Here is a 16,726-nt window from a genome sequence, read left to right as displayed (position 1 = left end):
TTTCTGAGAAGGTGATAAATGTGGTGGGCTTCAAGATGGCACCTGATAAAGGAATGGACGGGAGGAAGTAAATACCAAGTTAACTTGTTCAATCATTGAGTGTAGTAACAGACAGACTTTAACTGCTACACTGTTTAACTATTTTAACTTGTGTTCTTTTATTAATTTATTAATTATTTAACTGATCTTTACAGACATGACCCAGGCCGCAAGGGCATGAATATACAGATTAGCCATTTAACCAGCATGTTGCTGGGTGAAAACTGGAAAACCCAAAGACACCCATGAAAACACAGGGGCTGCATGCACTAAGATCAGATTGTGCCTTTGGACACTGCAGGAGAGAGAGGCAGAGATGCTAACCCAACAGCCACAACATTGTCCTGGTTCTAATCAGAAAATAACCATCATAATAAGCAATTACTTACATTACCACAAAAAAGCTCATATATACAGAAGCCAATAACATTAATCAAGGAGCCACATAATTTTCAAAGAAATAAAACCTGCCAGTGTGAAATTATCACAAAGTAAACTATTTTATTTCTGTATGAATAACATTCTGGTTATAAATCACACCAAAATAGCCTAACAAAAAACAAATGAAAGAGCTACAGTACAACTGTCAAATGCAATGCTGCACATGTGGTACTTCGGATATTTCCCACTCTAAATCAGGATGCATTCTCTATTTTTTTCTACTCCCACTTTTTCTACTTTCTGGTGAAGGACAGACATTAATTCTGCAATCTTTCCTTGATCACTGGTCTATCAAGCTTTCCACCTATTGTGTCACAAAAAACAATTTCTCCTGTCAGAGCCTGTATTTCTAACCAAACAGTGAGTCTTTCACATCAGCTTGAACCGCTTCTTTTTGCACTGTTGACATGTCAACAACGCATGCAACATACTATTGTACACAGCATAATGACCCAATAAAGCAGCCCCCCCCCAAAAAAAACTCATAACTTCACATAAACAATATATAGCTGTGGTTCTGTATGCTTAGCTGATGGGGAGGAATGACTTGTCCAGAGTCAAACAGACACTGCAAGTGAAATAAGACATCAAAAAATGGGATGCAGACATAGCAAAGGTCAGCTTCAGTATAAATTGTGAACAGTTTAAAGGACTGCTGTGATAAGCAACTGAAAAACATATTTCTCTCTTTGTATTTTGTGCTACACTAATGCACAGGATTATAGTCAGGCATTGGCCTCCACTCACAACCAACTTATTAAACAGTCAAGACATGCACGCCAAGAAATTCGCCTTGAGAGCAAAGACAAAATAAAGGGTTTTAATTGGTGAGCCCCTATCATGATTCTATGTATTCTCCCTTCCGAGAAACATACACACAACACAAGCACACCACTAGCATTCAAAACACATCATCCAAAGCCTCGTTTAAAGACCTTATCAGGCAACATCTCAAGCAAAGTTGGCAGTGCCATGATTGCTCCCCAGGCTAGTGAAACAGGATAAGGTACACACACTAAACCTACAGTACTTGATTATAGTTTTCAATCTTACTCACAAACACTAACTAATATACAATGTATGTACTGTGTACCTGTGTACTATGTATGTATTCTACATATGTTCCAAATTTCAGCTCTACACCACAAATCTATGAATTACCTTTATTTTTAAATTCATTTTTTTGTTTGTTCTCTCCACTGTAACTGTTGATGTGCTGCATAGCACTGTAAAAACATGTCTTTTTTGTAATTTGTTTGTATAGTGATCATGTCTAAATGAACTAAATGTATCTGTAATTTTTCTATGTGGAGCTTTTCTCCCTAGGCCTCTGCTGAAAAAGGGCCTTTCAGCTCAGTCAGACACCCCTGGTTAACAAATGTAAAATAAAATAATAAAATAATAAAATAAATGTAGCGCATGCAGCTTTATCGGCTCCATGTACTGTCATTTACAGAAAAAAAAGTGTAAGAGCATGAAGCTTTTTTTGCCTTTCAAAGTCTTAGAAAGGGGTCTATATCATATATTCGAAATTCCAAAATGTCAAACACCATAAGTTTGAACTTGGAATTTCAAATTATGATAAGATCGAACGCTCAGAATAGCGAATTTTTTCCCAGGGAAAAATTTGCTGTTCCGAGAAACATACACACAACACAAGCACACCAAAATAAATAAACCACACCCAACCCTACACTAAACATACAAACATGACTAACTATCCACTTACCTTAACCTGCACCCTAACCCTAAGGTCCATAACTATCGCACACATACCTTACGAAACTATACACAAACTAATTAATACACACACACATACAGTTAACAAAACCCAACCATACACTACACCATACATACATTACTAACAATCCACTTACCTTAACCCGCATCCTAACCCTAAGGTCCGTAACTCTCACATCACAGTGGAGGAAATAGCGAAGCCACGGAACGGCCCACCGAAATCTTGCCCTAGGTAAGATTTCGATGTTCCAGGGCTTCGCTATTTTCACTCTTCGATGTAGTGGGTTCAATATTATAACATTCGAAGTTTTGCATCTTCGAAGTTATAATATAGACCCTTAGAAAGCTGGTAAAATACTTTAGCACTGTCAAACAGAGAACAAGCAGAAAAAGTGTCCCCTAAAGAATGAGTGTGTTTAAAAAATTTTACACTCTTCATTCTGACATAATTTTTGTTACTACGAGTGGCAGAGTGAAGTCCTAACAACTTTTGCAAGTTATTTGACTTTCTGCCACTGTTCTTTTCTTGATGGCACCATCATCCAGAACATGAGACCCAATCTTAGCTCTTAGGGATGCTTAACAACATTTCATCAGCACCTTTCTGACATCAGAATGGTGCTTAATAAGCTTGTCTTTTTTTTCTGATAGAGTGAAACTGCAGTGCTCCCTGCACTACATGTAATTATTATCAAGTTTTATTTTGTTCTAATAAAAAATGACTTAAGGGAAGGACAAAATGTTACGATTTTATGTTCTGCTAAGCTTTCTCTCTCCCCACAGTGCACTACTTGTCTTCGAACTATAACATCGTATATAACCTTTCCCATAAAATGTTCTTTGCATTTACTTAAAAAGGTCAGTAAGCAGGAATTTCTGGATAGAGTATCCATAACTTTCATCTAGTGATATGTTCTTGTTTTATGTTTTTAGTTAATTTGCAGTAAGCCTTTCTTTTTCTTCTTTGTCTTTATTTGCATATTTAAAACAATGCTGACATCTGAGTTTTTGAAAACTTACAAATTGGTTAACTACAGCAATTCTTCCACACTTACCTAGCTTTATGTCACTGGTAGCAGAGTGTTTCACTCTGAGACTGCACGGGAAGTAAATTCTCAGAGACTCAACATGTTTATGGCCACACAAAGAAGAAAAGAATGAACAGTCAAACTTGGTCAGTGAGCCTTTTCTGGCTCAAAAACATTACAATATTATGCTTGACATAATGTAAAGACTAAAGACAGACTTCAAAATAATGTACTGCAAGACTTCATCTAAACTCAACATGTTGTATACTGAGAAAGTTTTAGAACATATAAATATAAGTACCACAAAGGGGGAAAACAGCCTAGTCACAGTTTTATATGTAGCAGTAAAGGGATAATTTTCCATGGAAAAATAAACCCTAGGAACCACACCTCTCAGATGTACAGATAATCACAGAATGTCTTATTTTCTGTCTGTCCCATATAAAATGTATGTTTTTCTCACAAATCACAGAGAATTGAAGTCACTAAGTAATGGCATATATTTAAGTTTAAGACTTCATACCCTTTAGAAAATGTATGCTAACACAAATCCTGTTATTCTGGAAACTTTCTAAGTTTATAAGAGTAATAAGGGGTTATGGATGGTTTGATGGGGTTAAAATGTCACCTATTTTGGGGCCTTTCTCTTCTCATTATTTTAGGCTTTGTCCACATTTCTTGCTCTAAAAGGTTGAGAACTATGCCTTGGCTAAGGGAATGAATATGTTTTACTGCATATCAGTTACTGAAGAAAATACATAATTTTTAGATTAAGTTTTCTAACAACTGTACAAAATCATTTTGTTAGATAAAACACCTTTAATTCATATCAGCCTTTCAGAATACTTTAGTCATCATATGTTAGACTGGTACTGACACAGCTTCTGACATAGGTTCAGTCATAGCAGTTCTAATAAAATTACATTTACTTTAGGTTTCCTACACATACTTTAATCTGGTATTGCTAACAGGTTCCTCATATCAGAATTGTAGAACATTATTTCATATATCAATGCATTACAGTCCTTAATGACGTAAAGCTAATGGATTGGCCACTCACAAATACTAAATAAAAATTAAAAAAGAAATTACTCTAACCTTCCATGCAGTTTGTAATATGAGATACAATACGCTAAACATCTGAATGTAAGCATTAACATAACATAACAGAAGCCCTGATAAAAAATTGAGATGCAGTGCTCCACTAAAACCTCATCCTCCCGTGTCTTTCCAGGAAAAACGACTAACTTAGCTTGCAGCAAAAGGCACTGAACTGAATGGCTAATTGTACAACAGTAACCACAACTATGTGACTTCATTAATTAGACTTTTTTGTACACATTCAGGTCGCTTAAATTCATTGGATACCCTGGCCCGTTTCTCCTAATAAGGTCCTTGCTAGATTCTAATTTTTAATGTAATTCTAGGACAGTGTAGCTCTAAGATGCTTAACTATCTCTTCAGGAGTGCTAGCCTCCTTGATGTTTTAATGAAACCATTTAGGGATAGAACCTGCAAAACAGCATTTCCCTTAGGGCTTATAGACTTCATTGCAAAGAAATGCTACGATCTTTATGATTCTGAACAAATTTTAAGTATGCACTCCCTAACATTATGACAAAATAGCACACTTCAGACCTATGTGGCTTAGATGAAATACTATTTATTTTTTTTCTCTCTATCCTTCTGCAGTCTGGCTTATTAATAGCCACTCTATCCCATTAACAAACTACATGTGGTTAATCTTGTGAAACAAAGTTCTACAGGACTATGGAAAGAAAATGTCCTCAACCAACATGAACAAAGTAAAAGGAGTTTTAATATCCTATGCAAATGTAAGAGCAATGCTAGTTAATATTTTCTTTTAATTAAACTTTGTGTCAAATGTATGGACCACCTCAAAGCCTTGTTCACCTTCTTGGTATCATAAAGGCTGCTAAGAAGTGAACCATGAATTGTGTATAGAGCTTTAACACACCCTATCCTTTTCTGATCTATTGCACATTCACAAGTCCAGTGGTATTACGAACCTGCTCAAGGGATCTCAGTCTCTTTTGGAACATAAATGGGACACGTTGGAGAGATAAGTATGTATCACAGAGAATACCTTTTGTATGGAACCATCTCCCACCCCATGTAAAGCAAAGTACTTCCCTTACTGTACTCAAATGTAACTTGGACAAATGGATGGGAAACTGCAAATTCACCTCCTGTTTATCACCCATGTCTTTCATTGATAGGGGTAGCAAATAAATGTCCCAACACATCTTTGATCAGTCAATCAGCTGCATAAACTCAGCTCATATTCCACTTCAATCTTCAAAGGCCTCATTTGCAATGTCAGTGGCACAAAAGGTAGCCCACATTCGCCTTTGGTGCAGAAGATTGTGAGTTCAGTTCCCACACCAGGTAGACTGATTACTGACACCATACTGCAGCATAAGGGGGGTGTTGTACTCCTGAGTGTGTTGTCCGTCAGATGAGACGTTAAATCGAGGCCTCATCTGGCTAAGTTCATGGTAGCTCAGTGGATGCAAAAAACCCCCCATGGCACCTACTGAAAAGAGAGATGCTTTATTATATTAACACTTTCTATCTTTTTTTCATTATTTACATATTCAATATACTTACAGTTTATATCACACTCTGGATCTACTTTCAATTATCAAAAGCCCATAACGTCGAGCATTATTTTCTCAAGACAAAAATAATGAAAATGAAAACCCCGAACCAAGTAGTTTTTCTCAGGGCAAGTAAACACTTGCCCAAAACTACACAAAACACCCAAAACTACACAAAACACATCATACTATCTGAAACCCACCTAGGTGGGGAGTTGCTCCCCCTGGACCCCCCAACTACATACACCAACTCTCTGGGATCACACTACAGTGGAGAAAAGGGCATAATTCCCCACATTGGGCAAGTGTTTACTTACCCTGGGAAAAACGACACAGTTCAGGATTCCCATTTTCATTATTTTTGTCTCAAGAAAATAACGTTTGACATTTTATGGGTTTTCGGTAATTGAAAGCAGGCCCCACCCTTTATATGTTGCAATAAACACAACATGAAGTTCCATCCACAATGCCCAGGCTAAATTTCCCCTGACAGCCTAGTGGGATTAACCCAGTCAACAAAGGATAAACAAAAATAAAACAAATACATTTGAATAATTATTACTGTCACCAGTCTCTGCTTCTGCAGTGAATGCATCAAAGCCCTTGCCCTGAGCTTCAGCATCACTGTAGTGGCTCCAGTAAGTGGCTCAGCACCGCACCCTTGACTCCAGCATCAGATCTGACTCCAGCACAGACATTCCTTTTCAGGTCTTGTTGATGTAGGAAGTGTTGTTACATACCTCTCATTAGACCCCTTCTGCAGAGTAGTGAGTAGCAAATTACAAGCCGCATCAATTAGTTCTGAAAATGGATGACGCTGGAGAATCGCTCATATACCCATCACTTGCTGGCACAAAAGCCCTTTCTCAAAAAAAAAAAAAAAAAAAACTCTACGGCATCTACATGCAGTGACTCTAAACAGCTGTCAGCAATGTTGGCAGGAATGACATACTGCAGGTGTTACAGATGGAAACACCTCAGCTAAATACATATAAAAATGCATACTTATTTATTTATTAACATTTGATTACTGGGAAAGTCCGACTGGATAGAACCCCATTTTCAGTGGAGGCCTGGACAGAAAAGCTCCAAATTATTACAAAACATTTTAAGAACAATAATTCTACAATCTTCAAAAATAAACAAAAACATCTGTAGTCTAAATAATTATAACAAATTAGACATAATATAAAAACAATGGTTAAAAATCGATATGCATTATATGACAATAATTTAAAATTTAGAGAAACTTTAGACAGTTTGTAGAGAAATTAAAGGTAAGTTTGTATAATACAAATAGGTAATGCAATATGAAGTGAGGGAAAAAACAGGCTTATGGTATACTTAGAAAAAAAATCACAGAAGAGAATTTGATAAAAGTAAGGAAGTAAGTGAAGAAGGGAGATTAAGGAGGTGCAAGGAATGAAAAGGTACTTGTTCATATTTAGGGATATAGTTTATCCTGGTTTAGACCAAGAACAGAGGAGGCAGATTTTAGCTAGGAAGTCATTCAGAGTGGTTTTGAAAGATTGGGGGGGGGGGTATTGACCTGATGCATACAGGTAAGGAGTTCCAGATCTCAGCAACCTTGTAGGAATACAGACAATGCCCAGCAGATCTGATAGTTTTGTAGACAGATAGGAGCTTTTTGTCACTGGATCACTATGACTGAATGTGAACATAGTTGTTTAGAACAGTTTTTAGTGCTGGACATGCAGACGGATGCTAAATAGGTTTATAGGTGGTAAGAAGCTGTATATGTGTTAGTTGAGGAAGCAGTTACAACCAGTTTAGGCTATTTAGTGCTGGTTGCTTCTAAAAGGGACACTTGCTGCAAACTTAGCAGATTTGTTATAGTTCATGTTTTAGTTTCTGTGAAGCCTGGTGGTTAGTAAAATGGCACCACCATAAAGAAGCATGGGAATGAGATATGTAGTGCAAGTGTAGTTTTAGTTGCACTGGTGAGAAAGTTTTTGGCTCTGTAAAACATCCCTAGTTTTGATGAGCTTTTCTTAAGCAATTTTGTATATGCAGAACGAATATAAGAACATCATCCACTATCACCCCTAATAATTTACTATGAGAAGTGGCTTCAATGGTTGCATTATCAAGAGAGAGGACTTTAAATTTTGTTTTTTTGTGAGAGAGGGATTTGGGGGGAAAATGACTAGTTTGGTCTTTTCTGGGTTGAGCATGAGTTGTGAGTTATGAAGCATGTTTCAGTGGCTGTTAAAGCTTCCTGAGTAATTATTTGGAGGTGTACCATGTTGCCAGATGTGCAAATGAAAGAGGAATCATCTGTGTATTGTACTAGCGTGGCCTATTGTGTGAATGTATACAGGATGTTGGTGAAAATGTTAAAGAGGTGGGGACCAAGGATAGAGCCTTGTGGTACACCAGTGGTGACTGGGAGGTAAGGAGAGAGCACAGACTGCCATTTTACTGACTGATACCTACTGAACAGGTAGCTTGAATCATAGAAGGGGTGGGCTGAGAGATACTTAGTGAGGACATTTGAAGTACAAGTTTGCTGTGACAAACTGTTTTGAAGACTTTAGAAAAGTCTAGAAATAAGGAATAGACTAGTTTGCCACTATCTCTAGCTTTACTGACAGTATCTATGTAGGTTAGAATGACTGCACTAGTATTATGGGAAGGACAGAAGCCATGTTGTGTGGGGGACAGGAGTTCTTCCTGCAGAAGATAGTCTAGCAATTGTTTCTGAACAGGAAGCAAGTGGAAACATGTCTGTGCAGCAAAGAAACAAAAATTGTAACCAACCAGTATAATGCTCATGTAGTGAAACCTTTAGAAAAACTCTGGTAGTAGAATAAAGTGACCATCTGAGTTCACAAAATCCAAACATGGGTTATTGTAAATCAAGGAGGACAGCAATAATCCAGTGCAATACGAGGATAGCTTTATTCTATTACCAGAGTTTTTCTAAAGGTTTCATTATGTGAACATTATACTGGTTGGTTAAGTGTTTTTGAATATATTTTTCAAACATTTTGGTGAGGGGATATAAGAATCTCCTCATTTGGGCAGAGGGATAATGTGTGACTTTTTCCAGAGAAAAGGAACTTGGGATTCCTGGACTGATCTATTTATAAGGATTGATTGGCTGCTACCTTTAGGTATTCTCTTGTAAGTTCATCACCTGAAAAACAGCACAGTTTAAGTGTGCTTAAGAGTAGTTTTATATAGGATATGGGCACAGGTTTGAAGGTGAAAGTGGACATGATGATATGTGGCTTGATGGGCAGGGTTTGGATTAAATTCTGAGGAACCCTTTTTAGAGATGATATACTATCTATAAAAGAATAGTTGAACTGCACTGCAGTTTCAAACAGTGAGTTCTCGGGAGAGTGGTTCGGGTTGAATTTGGCCAGGATGTAAGATTACTTTAACGTATTTCCAAAAGTGTTTAGTATTATTCTTAAAGTTATTAAAGTGTATTTTTGTCATCATTTATTTGCTTTTCAGTACAAAGCACCCTGAAGTTTTAAAGATACTGACGTGGTTTATATTTTTACTATATTCTTTCCATTCGTCTTCTCTATCCTGCATTAGAATTGTACTCTTTTTGGATTGCCAAATTGCATTATTTGTTTTTAATCTTTTCCTTCTAGGAGGTGCGAGGTTTTTTGGGGATATTTAGAAAAGTTGCATTGAATTCATTTACAGCATCTTCTAAGGGGAGGATTTTTAGGAAGTTCTGGTTAATAGATGACAGTGTAGTAATGAACATTTCTGGGTTAAACTTGGAAAGGCTGAGTGTTGATTTATACATATGCTGTTTAACTTGATGTGGGAGATAATCACCGACAGAGTCTGGCATTGTACCTGTGGTGGTATATTTGCTAGGGTCTGATATCAGGATTCAGACTAATAGGGAATTTGATGTCTTGCTATAATGTGTGGAGCTAAGCTGTGATGATACATCGATAGCGTTGTTGCCTCACAGCAAGAGGTTCTCCTGTTCGATTCTCGGCTGGAGTGCCTTCTGTGTGGAGTCTGTATGTCCTCCCCGCGGTCGAGTGGCCTCCGAAAGACATGCATGAATGGGCGTGCCTTCGCTGAAGGTTGGGCGTCGGGCTGACAACTCGGCAACATAAAAATCTACTGCCAATCATTAGCGGACCGGAGTTCTGTTGTGGCGACCCCTAACCGGGAAAAGTCGAAAAGACTTGATGATGATGATGCTATAATGTGTGGAGCTATTAATTAGTTGTGTGAAACCATATAACTTCATGATAGACAGAGGGGAGTTAGGAGTTTATGTCCAACCAATTGACATTCACATCACCTAGTAGCAATTTTTTTTGGAAATGTTATCGACATCTAATGTAGGATAACTTCCAGTACAGGTGTATTTTAGGCAAGAGGGATATAAAGTGCAGTAATACATATTTTATTTATAATTGTTTATTTTCGGGAAAGTAATAAGAGGCTCTGCTACACTGAATGTTAGTGTTGGTTTCCTGTGGGGGAAATGTGGTAGGTGCTGGGAAGTATTAAAGCAATACTACCAACTTTCCACTTTATATTGTCATTACGGATGATATTAAACCCAGGAGGTATAACTTCAGAGCAATTCATGCTGGGTTTAAGCCAAGTTTCCGTTACAGCGAGAACATCAGTAACCCAGGCATGTAGTTCCGCAGTTTTGTTTGTTATGCTTCTAACATTTATTGCAGCAAAAATTAGATAACCAGAGATGGGAATTGCTTGTTGGTTTAGAGAAGTGTGTGGGAGAGAATTATCTTTGTGTTTCATTGTGACAGATGGATCCAGGAATAGGGTGTATATCTCCAAGACGGGTTTTAGTATACTGGGGATTTATGCATTCTTATTTTTTTTTTTTTGAGAGAGATTTCTTGCACTTAATTTTGTTTTGATTTCATCGAAGTGCAATTAATCCGCCTATATTTGGAATAAAGGCAAGAGGCAATATTAAATAGACGTGGTGCAATTTGTGGAGGGTGTAAAGAGGAAGTATGAATAAGTGTTTGGGACAGAGTTGGACAGATGTTGTGATATATTATTGAGTCGTGGTAGGATGAAAGATGGCATGGTAGGAGGAGAGGAACAGAGGATGAGCTGAAGAGTAACATAATTAAGTACAGGGATCTGTATTTTATAGATGTTAGGTGGTGGGGAAGTAGCAATGAAGAAGGAAACCAGAAGTTGCAGAACAGTAGGAGGTTCTGTGGTGGCGGCTACTGAAAGCTGGTAAAGGATAGGTAAGGAAAGAAATATTTTCTACAAAAGAAGAGGGTTAGGGTGATCTGGTATCTTCTCTAGAATGTAAGGAAGAGAGGGGTTGGGAGGGTGGCCTAATGGTTGAGGTATTTGCCTTACAAACACAAGGTGCAGGGTTTGAGTCTCACAAGGGATAATTGGCTAGGCTTAAAATGGCTCACAAGGGCAGTTAGCTTAGTACTAATCTATGAACCTATGAAAGGCTAGATACAATGATGTAGTCAAAATAAGAAAAAGTGAGGGTTTAAATGGGAAAAGTATTTATTTTTATTTATTTATTTTATTTATTTTACATTTGTTGACCGGGTTAGTCCAACTGGATACATGTCCATTTTCAGCAGAGGCCCGGGGAGAAAAGCTCCACAATAAAAACAAAAAACATAAAATTACATACTGATAAATTCTTAATAACATAATAGAAAGAACACAAATTTACATACAAATAAATTCACAATACCATGATATATAAGTAACAATAATATGGATACGTTAAGCAATAGAGAGGAGTAAGATTATAAGCTCAGAGGAGAAGGATGAAATTTTTACCACAAATCGACCCTAGTAATTATGAGGTGAAGGCAGGCCAAGAGGAACTAGAATCCTATAAACGTACAGAGATGAAGGCATGGTGAATAGAGGAGATACAATTGTAGGGATCTTGATCCCTACAAAGATACAATGTGGAATAGATAGGTACTATTAGGGAAGGTTCTACACAAAGGAGCAGAGGACCCATCCTTGGCATATATTACAGATCCATTGTACAAACCAGCTTGTAAGAGACCAAGCAAAACAGACTGATGACAAGCAAATTGGGGGTCATCAGGGACCTGGGCATCCGTAATCGTCTGCCTTCTTCTACTGGCCTGAAACTGTAAATCTCAAAGAACCAAAGTATTATGAAGTTGTGTCTGCCACATAGGGTATTTAGAACACTGACAGAGCACTGTCGTCTTAAGTTACGTGTGTTGTGACATAACATCTTCCATTTCTATCAAATTGCTACTAAAGTAGCAAGTATGTAACTAAGCTGGTACATGTACTGCATTGCTCCAGACTCCATGCAAATGGACTGTTGCAAAGACGCCACTGTATAACCACTATCAATGCATCACGTTCAGTCCTGACCTGTGGTCATGATCTGTGTGGAAACTCCACGCCTCACCCCCCCTGCTATCTGCAATACCTCAGTCCTCTCCCCCTCACCTCCCACAGCATGCTGTTGGTTGACTGGCTATAATAAACTGCCCATAAGCTGCATATCTATAGCTAACTCAACATCTGTCTAGCTAAATACCTCTACAGTTACTCTTGCTGCCCAGGCGCTGGTTGAAAAGGGTCACTTAAACTGTTACCAAATAATAAATCAAAAACTATAACGATAGTCACATTAAAAAAAAACACAGCAGCACAGCCATTCACATACTACTAGTGATGAGAAAAACAAATTACTTATATAAAATAAAATGTTGGGGTGCATGCCTTTAATGTGAATTTGCACACAGGGCTTTGAGTTGTATGCTTCAGTGCGTGGCACCCCACACCTCATACTGTCCAATATCAAATGCTGATTAAGAAAAACCCTCTCCCATATATTCTACATATAAATAAGTTTGTTAACTCCAGTACCAGAGATACCCAGTTTAAAGCTCACCAGCTGTATAGAGTACAGAGCACAAATACATTTTTCTCCCACTCTTTCCAACCAATTGTTTTTCCTCTATCTCTCCATTCATATTCAGGATCTACAAGAGTGGTTACAAAATTACTCTAATTCAGAAAGAAAATATCTGAAGGCCACTTGAAAAAGATCTCTTTTCAAACTACTTACTTCTATGGTTTCATAATAACTACAATACAAAACACACACCATCAATTATATAAAGCAAAGTAATACAAAATCTCAAAGTACACAGTGCTGAATGCGAAAACCTCTTGAAAGATGTTCTTGGGTTTACTACAGCAGGCAGCATACGTGGTGAGTGAAATTTTCAAATAAAGCACATCACCTTCATGTATCTAACACTATTTTATCAGATAATAACAGTTATTATTATCATTTGTACATGAGACGTACCCTATTTGCATTAGATTTTAAGCTCAGGTTAAGAGAACAGAAGATAACATAATAAAAGTTGACTTAATCAAAGGTGAGGTAATCAGATCTAGAGATTGTTTTAAAACTGCATCAGCAGACTACAGTAGCTCCAATGCACCTTTCTGGTACAGCCAGATACATTTTATTTTATTATTTATTTTTTCAGTCAGCAAGTAAGTGGACTGGTCATATCACATAAGGCCAGTTGCTTTGCAGAAATAAAAGATAAATTATACAAGAGAAAAAGGACAGAAGCAGTATTATTTCTTGTTATAGCAATGTCTGCTGATTACAATGGCCTGCATACTGAGAGACATACAATTATAAACATCAGTACACTCAAACAAGATCCTAATCCATTTAGAACAAGAACAATCAGACAGTTCCAGCAATTCCAGCACTGAATGCATGAAAAAGAAAGAATTTCTAAGAAAATTAATGCAATCTGTAAATGCAAGCAACCCCAAACAAAGTGAAAAATTAAACCAGGTAGGGCTGGCTATATGTTGGATTAGCATACAGAAAAATCCCCCGGAACGTTTGTATTTGTGTTTAAGTTTGTGGCCATTACTTCTTGTAAGTGCTTATTCCTGTCTTCCTTGTTCAGCTACACAATGTAATACTTTTGTTACTTGGAATTCTTTTCCAACCTCTCAGCTTACAGACACCAACTTTTCAATACTTCCCATTCAGCTAAGGATCCCAGCCCCACCCTCACCTTATTTCAACTCATGTACCTAGTGAAACAACTTTCTTCTCTCCATGCTGTTTTTCTTATGTTGCTCAAATCCCTAAACACACACACACACACACACACACACACACACACACACACACACACACACACACACACACACACACACCTTCTAACTGTGCTGCACACATGTGGTCTAATTGCCTTATCTTTGCTGCTTGTTCCCCTTTTTTGTTACCTTATGTACCCCTCCCCCACACCACCACTGCACTTGCCTGATCTCTGGTAGCATAAGGAAACTAGGTCATCTTGTCCATTCTGACCTGTTTATTATTATGTGTATTAAACAAAAGCTGCAAATATAAAAATAATACTTTACAAAGATGTCTCCATTTCAGGATGTGTTAATGGTATCTTTACATCCATACTTCATTACATGTCACAATAATCGTAGTTGACAACTATTGTGCTACAATGGGAAACAAATCAATACAAACGTTTGAAAACTCAAGTTATTACTTTATATGCCAACCATGACAGTACAGAACACAATCAAAATCCAGGTAACACCAAAAATTTGCTTAACACTGTGACTGCACTTTTCCCTGTATGGTAAGGCACTTTTAGGGCAGGCTACATATGTATTGAAAACAAGGGATATTTCTACTGTAAAGTTAATGCAAGTGCATACAGTTGTGACTCAGTTTGTTGCTCCAGGCAACATAATGAACTGCAGGTTTTTATCCAGTCTCAGCTGTTTAGGAATTATGTTCTCAAAAAAAAAAAAAAAAAAAAAGAAAGAAACAGTAGTTCAGAAGGCTGGTGCTGTCTGTCTCTCCTAAAAGAATAAAAGAGAACGGGGTGGACACGTACATCACAGGGAACATGCCTGGTTGCAGCCTGGTCTAAACTAAAACTACCCTCCCTCAAATCTATCTGGTACAGGCACCAGCAAGACTTGCTCCACAAATAGCTCCTATGTTAGGGACAAAATTAGATACCAAACTCAAAGAAAAAGAAATAGAATAAACTCAAATAAAATAAAGTAAATCCTAAATTAAATTCCTGAACAAATTCACTCAGAGAAAGGATGAATCAACTTTAAATTGTCTTATCGACCAATTTCTAAACTTGTAAGGGTCACCAACTGCAAAAATCCATTAAATTATTTTAAAAAGTTCCGCTGAACATCCAGTGAGAATGGATGGTGGCTCCACACCATGAAGGACATGCTTTTTCTACGCCTAACTCAACACAAAGTTCTCAACGTTAAAATATAAAATTTGCTCTGATGAGCATTTCCAGTGTATCCCACTCTACGCTTTACAAGATCAACTCAAATGCAGATAGTTTAGTCAATGCCAGAGGGTGTTTGCTCATTCTAGTTAGAAAACTCATAATTAAATCGCCGTTATAAAGTTTCATTGCAGCAGGAAAGTTTAAACAAAGTTTTACTTCGATCTTGTTATAAATCACATATACAATTTACTTACACTTTGAAAGAGAAAGAACAGCACAAGACAGTACCACAATCTGGACACAGGTTTCGCCCTCTGACCCATTCTGCCAGATCCCAGACCTGGACGAGCTGGAAAACTGAAAAGTTTTGCTTCTCCTGCAGTTGTTCCACCCGCGTTTTATCTAACTTTCAGCTACACACATGTCCCGGTTTACAGTAATCCAGACTGTACTTAAAAACAAATTAATAGCTCGGGAAAACCGGGATTTCACTTATGTTGGTTTTGTTTCCCTCTCCTCGATCAAGCTGGGATTCCAGTGCCCTCTTGTTGGTGCTGCACACTTTCCAAAGGACTGTTACCTTCGGCACTGATTGCGGATCCCTCCTCGCTCTTTCACACTGACACAGACACACACACTCACACAAGCTGTCTACGCCTACCGCAGGGTCGGCACTAAAGTCTGGCCCAGATCTTTGGAAACAACACCGGAGCTACTACATACAGGAGAAGTGGACATCGTTCACTGGTCCACCATGTGGTGACCCACCTTACCTCTCAACCTTTGAAATCTGGACAAAGCCTATATAATGTGGGGACAAAGGCCCATAACATAGTGACAGATTTTAAATATTGTCTTTATAAAATGACGCCATGAAGTCTGAAACTCAAATATATGTCATTTGGTCATTATTTAATGACTTCAGTCTTCCGTGATTTCCCACTTACCAGAAAACCACAGATTTTAGGAGTAACAGACCAAATATTTGAGACAAAAATCTGGACATTTTGCAAAAATCTGCACGGTTGAGAGGTATTACCATATCTCTCAACCTCTTATTGGGTTAGCCCCTGTCCCTCTTTGCGAGGGATAGTCCCTCTTGGGTAGTTGTGTCATGCGGGGGGGGGGATAAATAAAATGGCAAATATCTTCAGATTTTTGGACAAGAAACATTTCCTAAGTTTTCTTTAAAACTTGCATAAAAGAGTTTTTGTATCCGAAACACCAAAATGTTAAAATGGACAGTATAACTAACTCAAACACTACAAGAATAATCTTTTATTTTGGCAAAAAAGTGAAGTTCTGTCCTTTCAACTGGCCCGAGGTCTTTTTTATCTTGCAAAATTTCCCGTTTCTACAAACAGACATTTGAAAAAGTGGCATTCTTACCTCCTAGTGCAATAAATCTGGACAAAGCCAAAAGTAATCGTGGATGACAAACACCTAACATCAGACACACATTTTAAATATTACTGTAATTCAGAAGTTAAAAAGTTAACAGAACAGCAGGTTTTGCACCGGCATGTATTTTTGAATACTAACAAGTGTGAAACACTAAAGT

At 37.7% G+C, this 16,726-nt stretch overlaps 1 protein-coding gene across 10 annotated transcripts in view; it reads right to left on the bottom strand.

The window, feature by feature from the left end:
* The window catches only part of HSPG2 (heparan sulfate proteoglycan 2), a 2,126,006-nt gene extending 2,110,250 nt beyond the window's left edge, over nucleotides 1–15,756 (bottom strand). For all 10 annotated transcript variants that reach the window (XM_044063227.1, XM_044063230.1, XM_044063231.1 and 7 more), the window contains exon 1: nucleotides 15,420–15,756. In XM_044063227.1, coding sequence (XP_043919162.1) covers nucleotides 15,420–15,488 — 69 coding nt within the window. In that variant the 5' untranslated portion in view covers nucleotides 15,489–15,756. The remainder of the gene's footprint in view (nucleotides 1–15,419) is intronic.
* Nucleotides 15,757–16,726: the final 970 nt, after the last annotated feature.

The sequence above is a fragment of the Protopterus annectens genome, chromosome 2.part1 (assembly GCF_019279795.1).
Source record: "Protopterus annectens isolate FY-2018-M chromosome 2.part1, PAN1.0, whole genome shotgun sequence".
NCBI lineage: Eukaryota > Metazoa > Chordata > Ceratodontiformes > Protopteridae > Protopterus > Protopterus annectens.
Note: the sequence above shows the minus strand (reverse complement) of the source record. Positions and strands in the feature narration are given on the sequence as shown.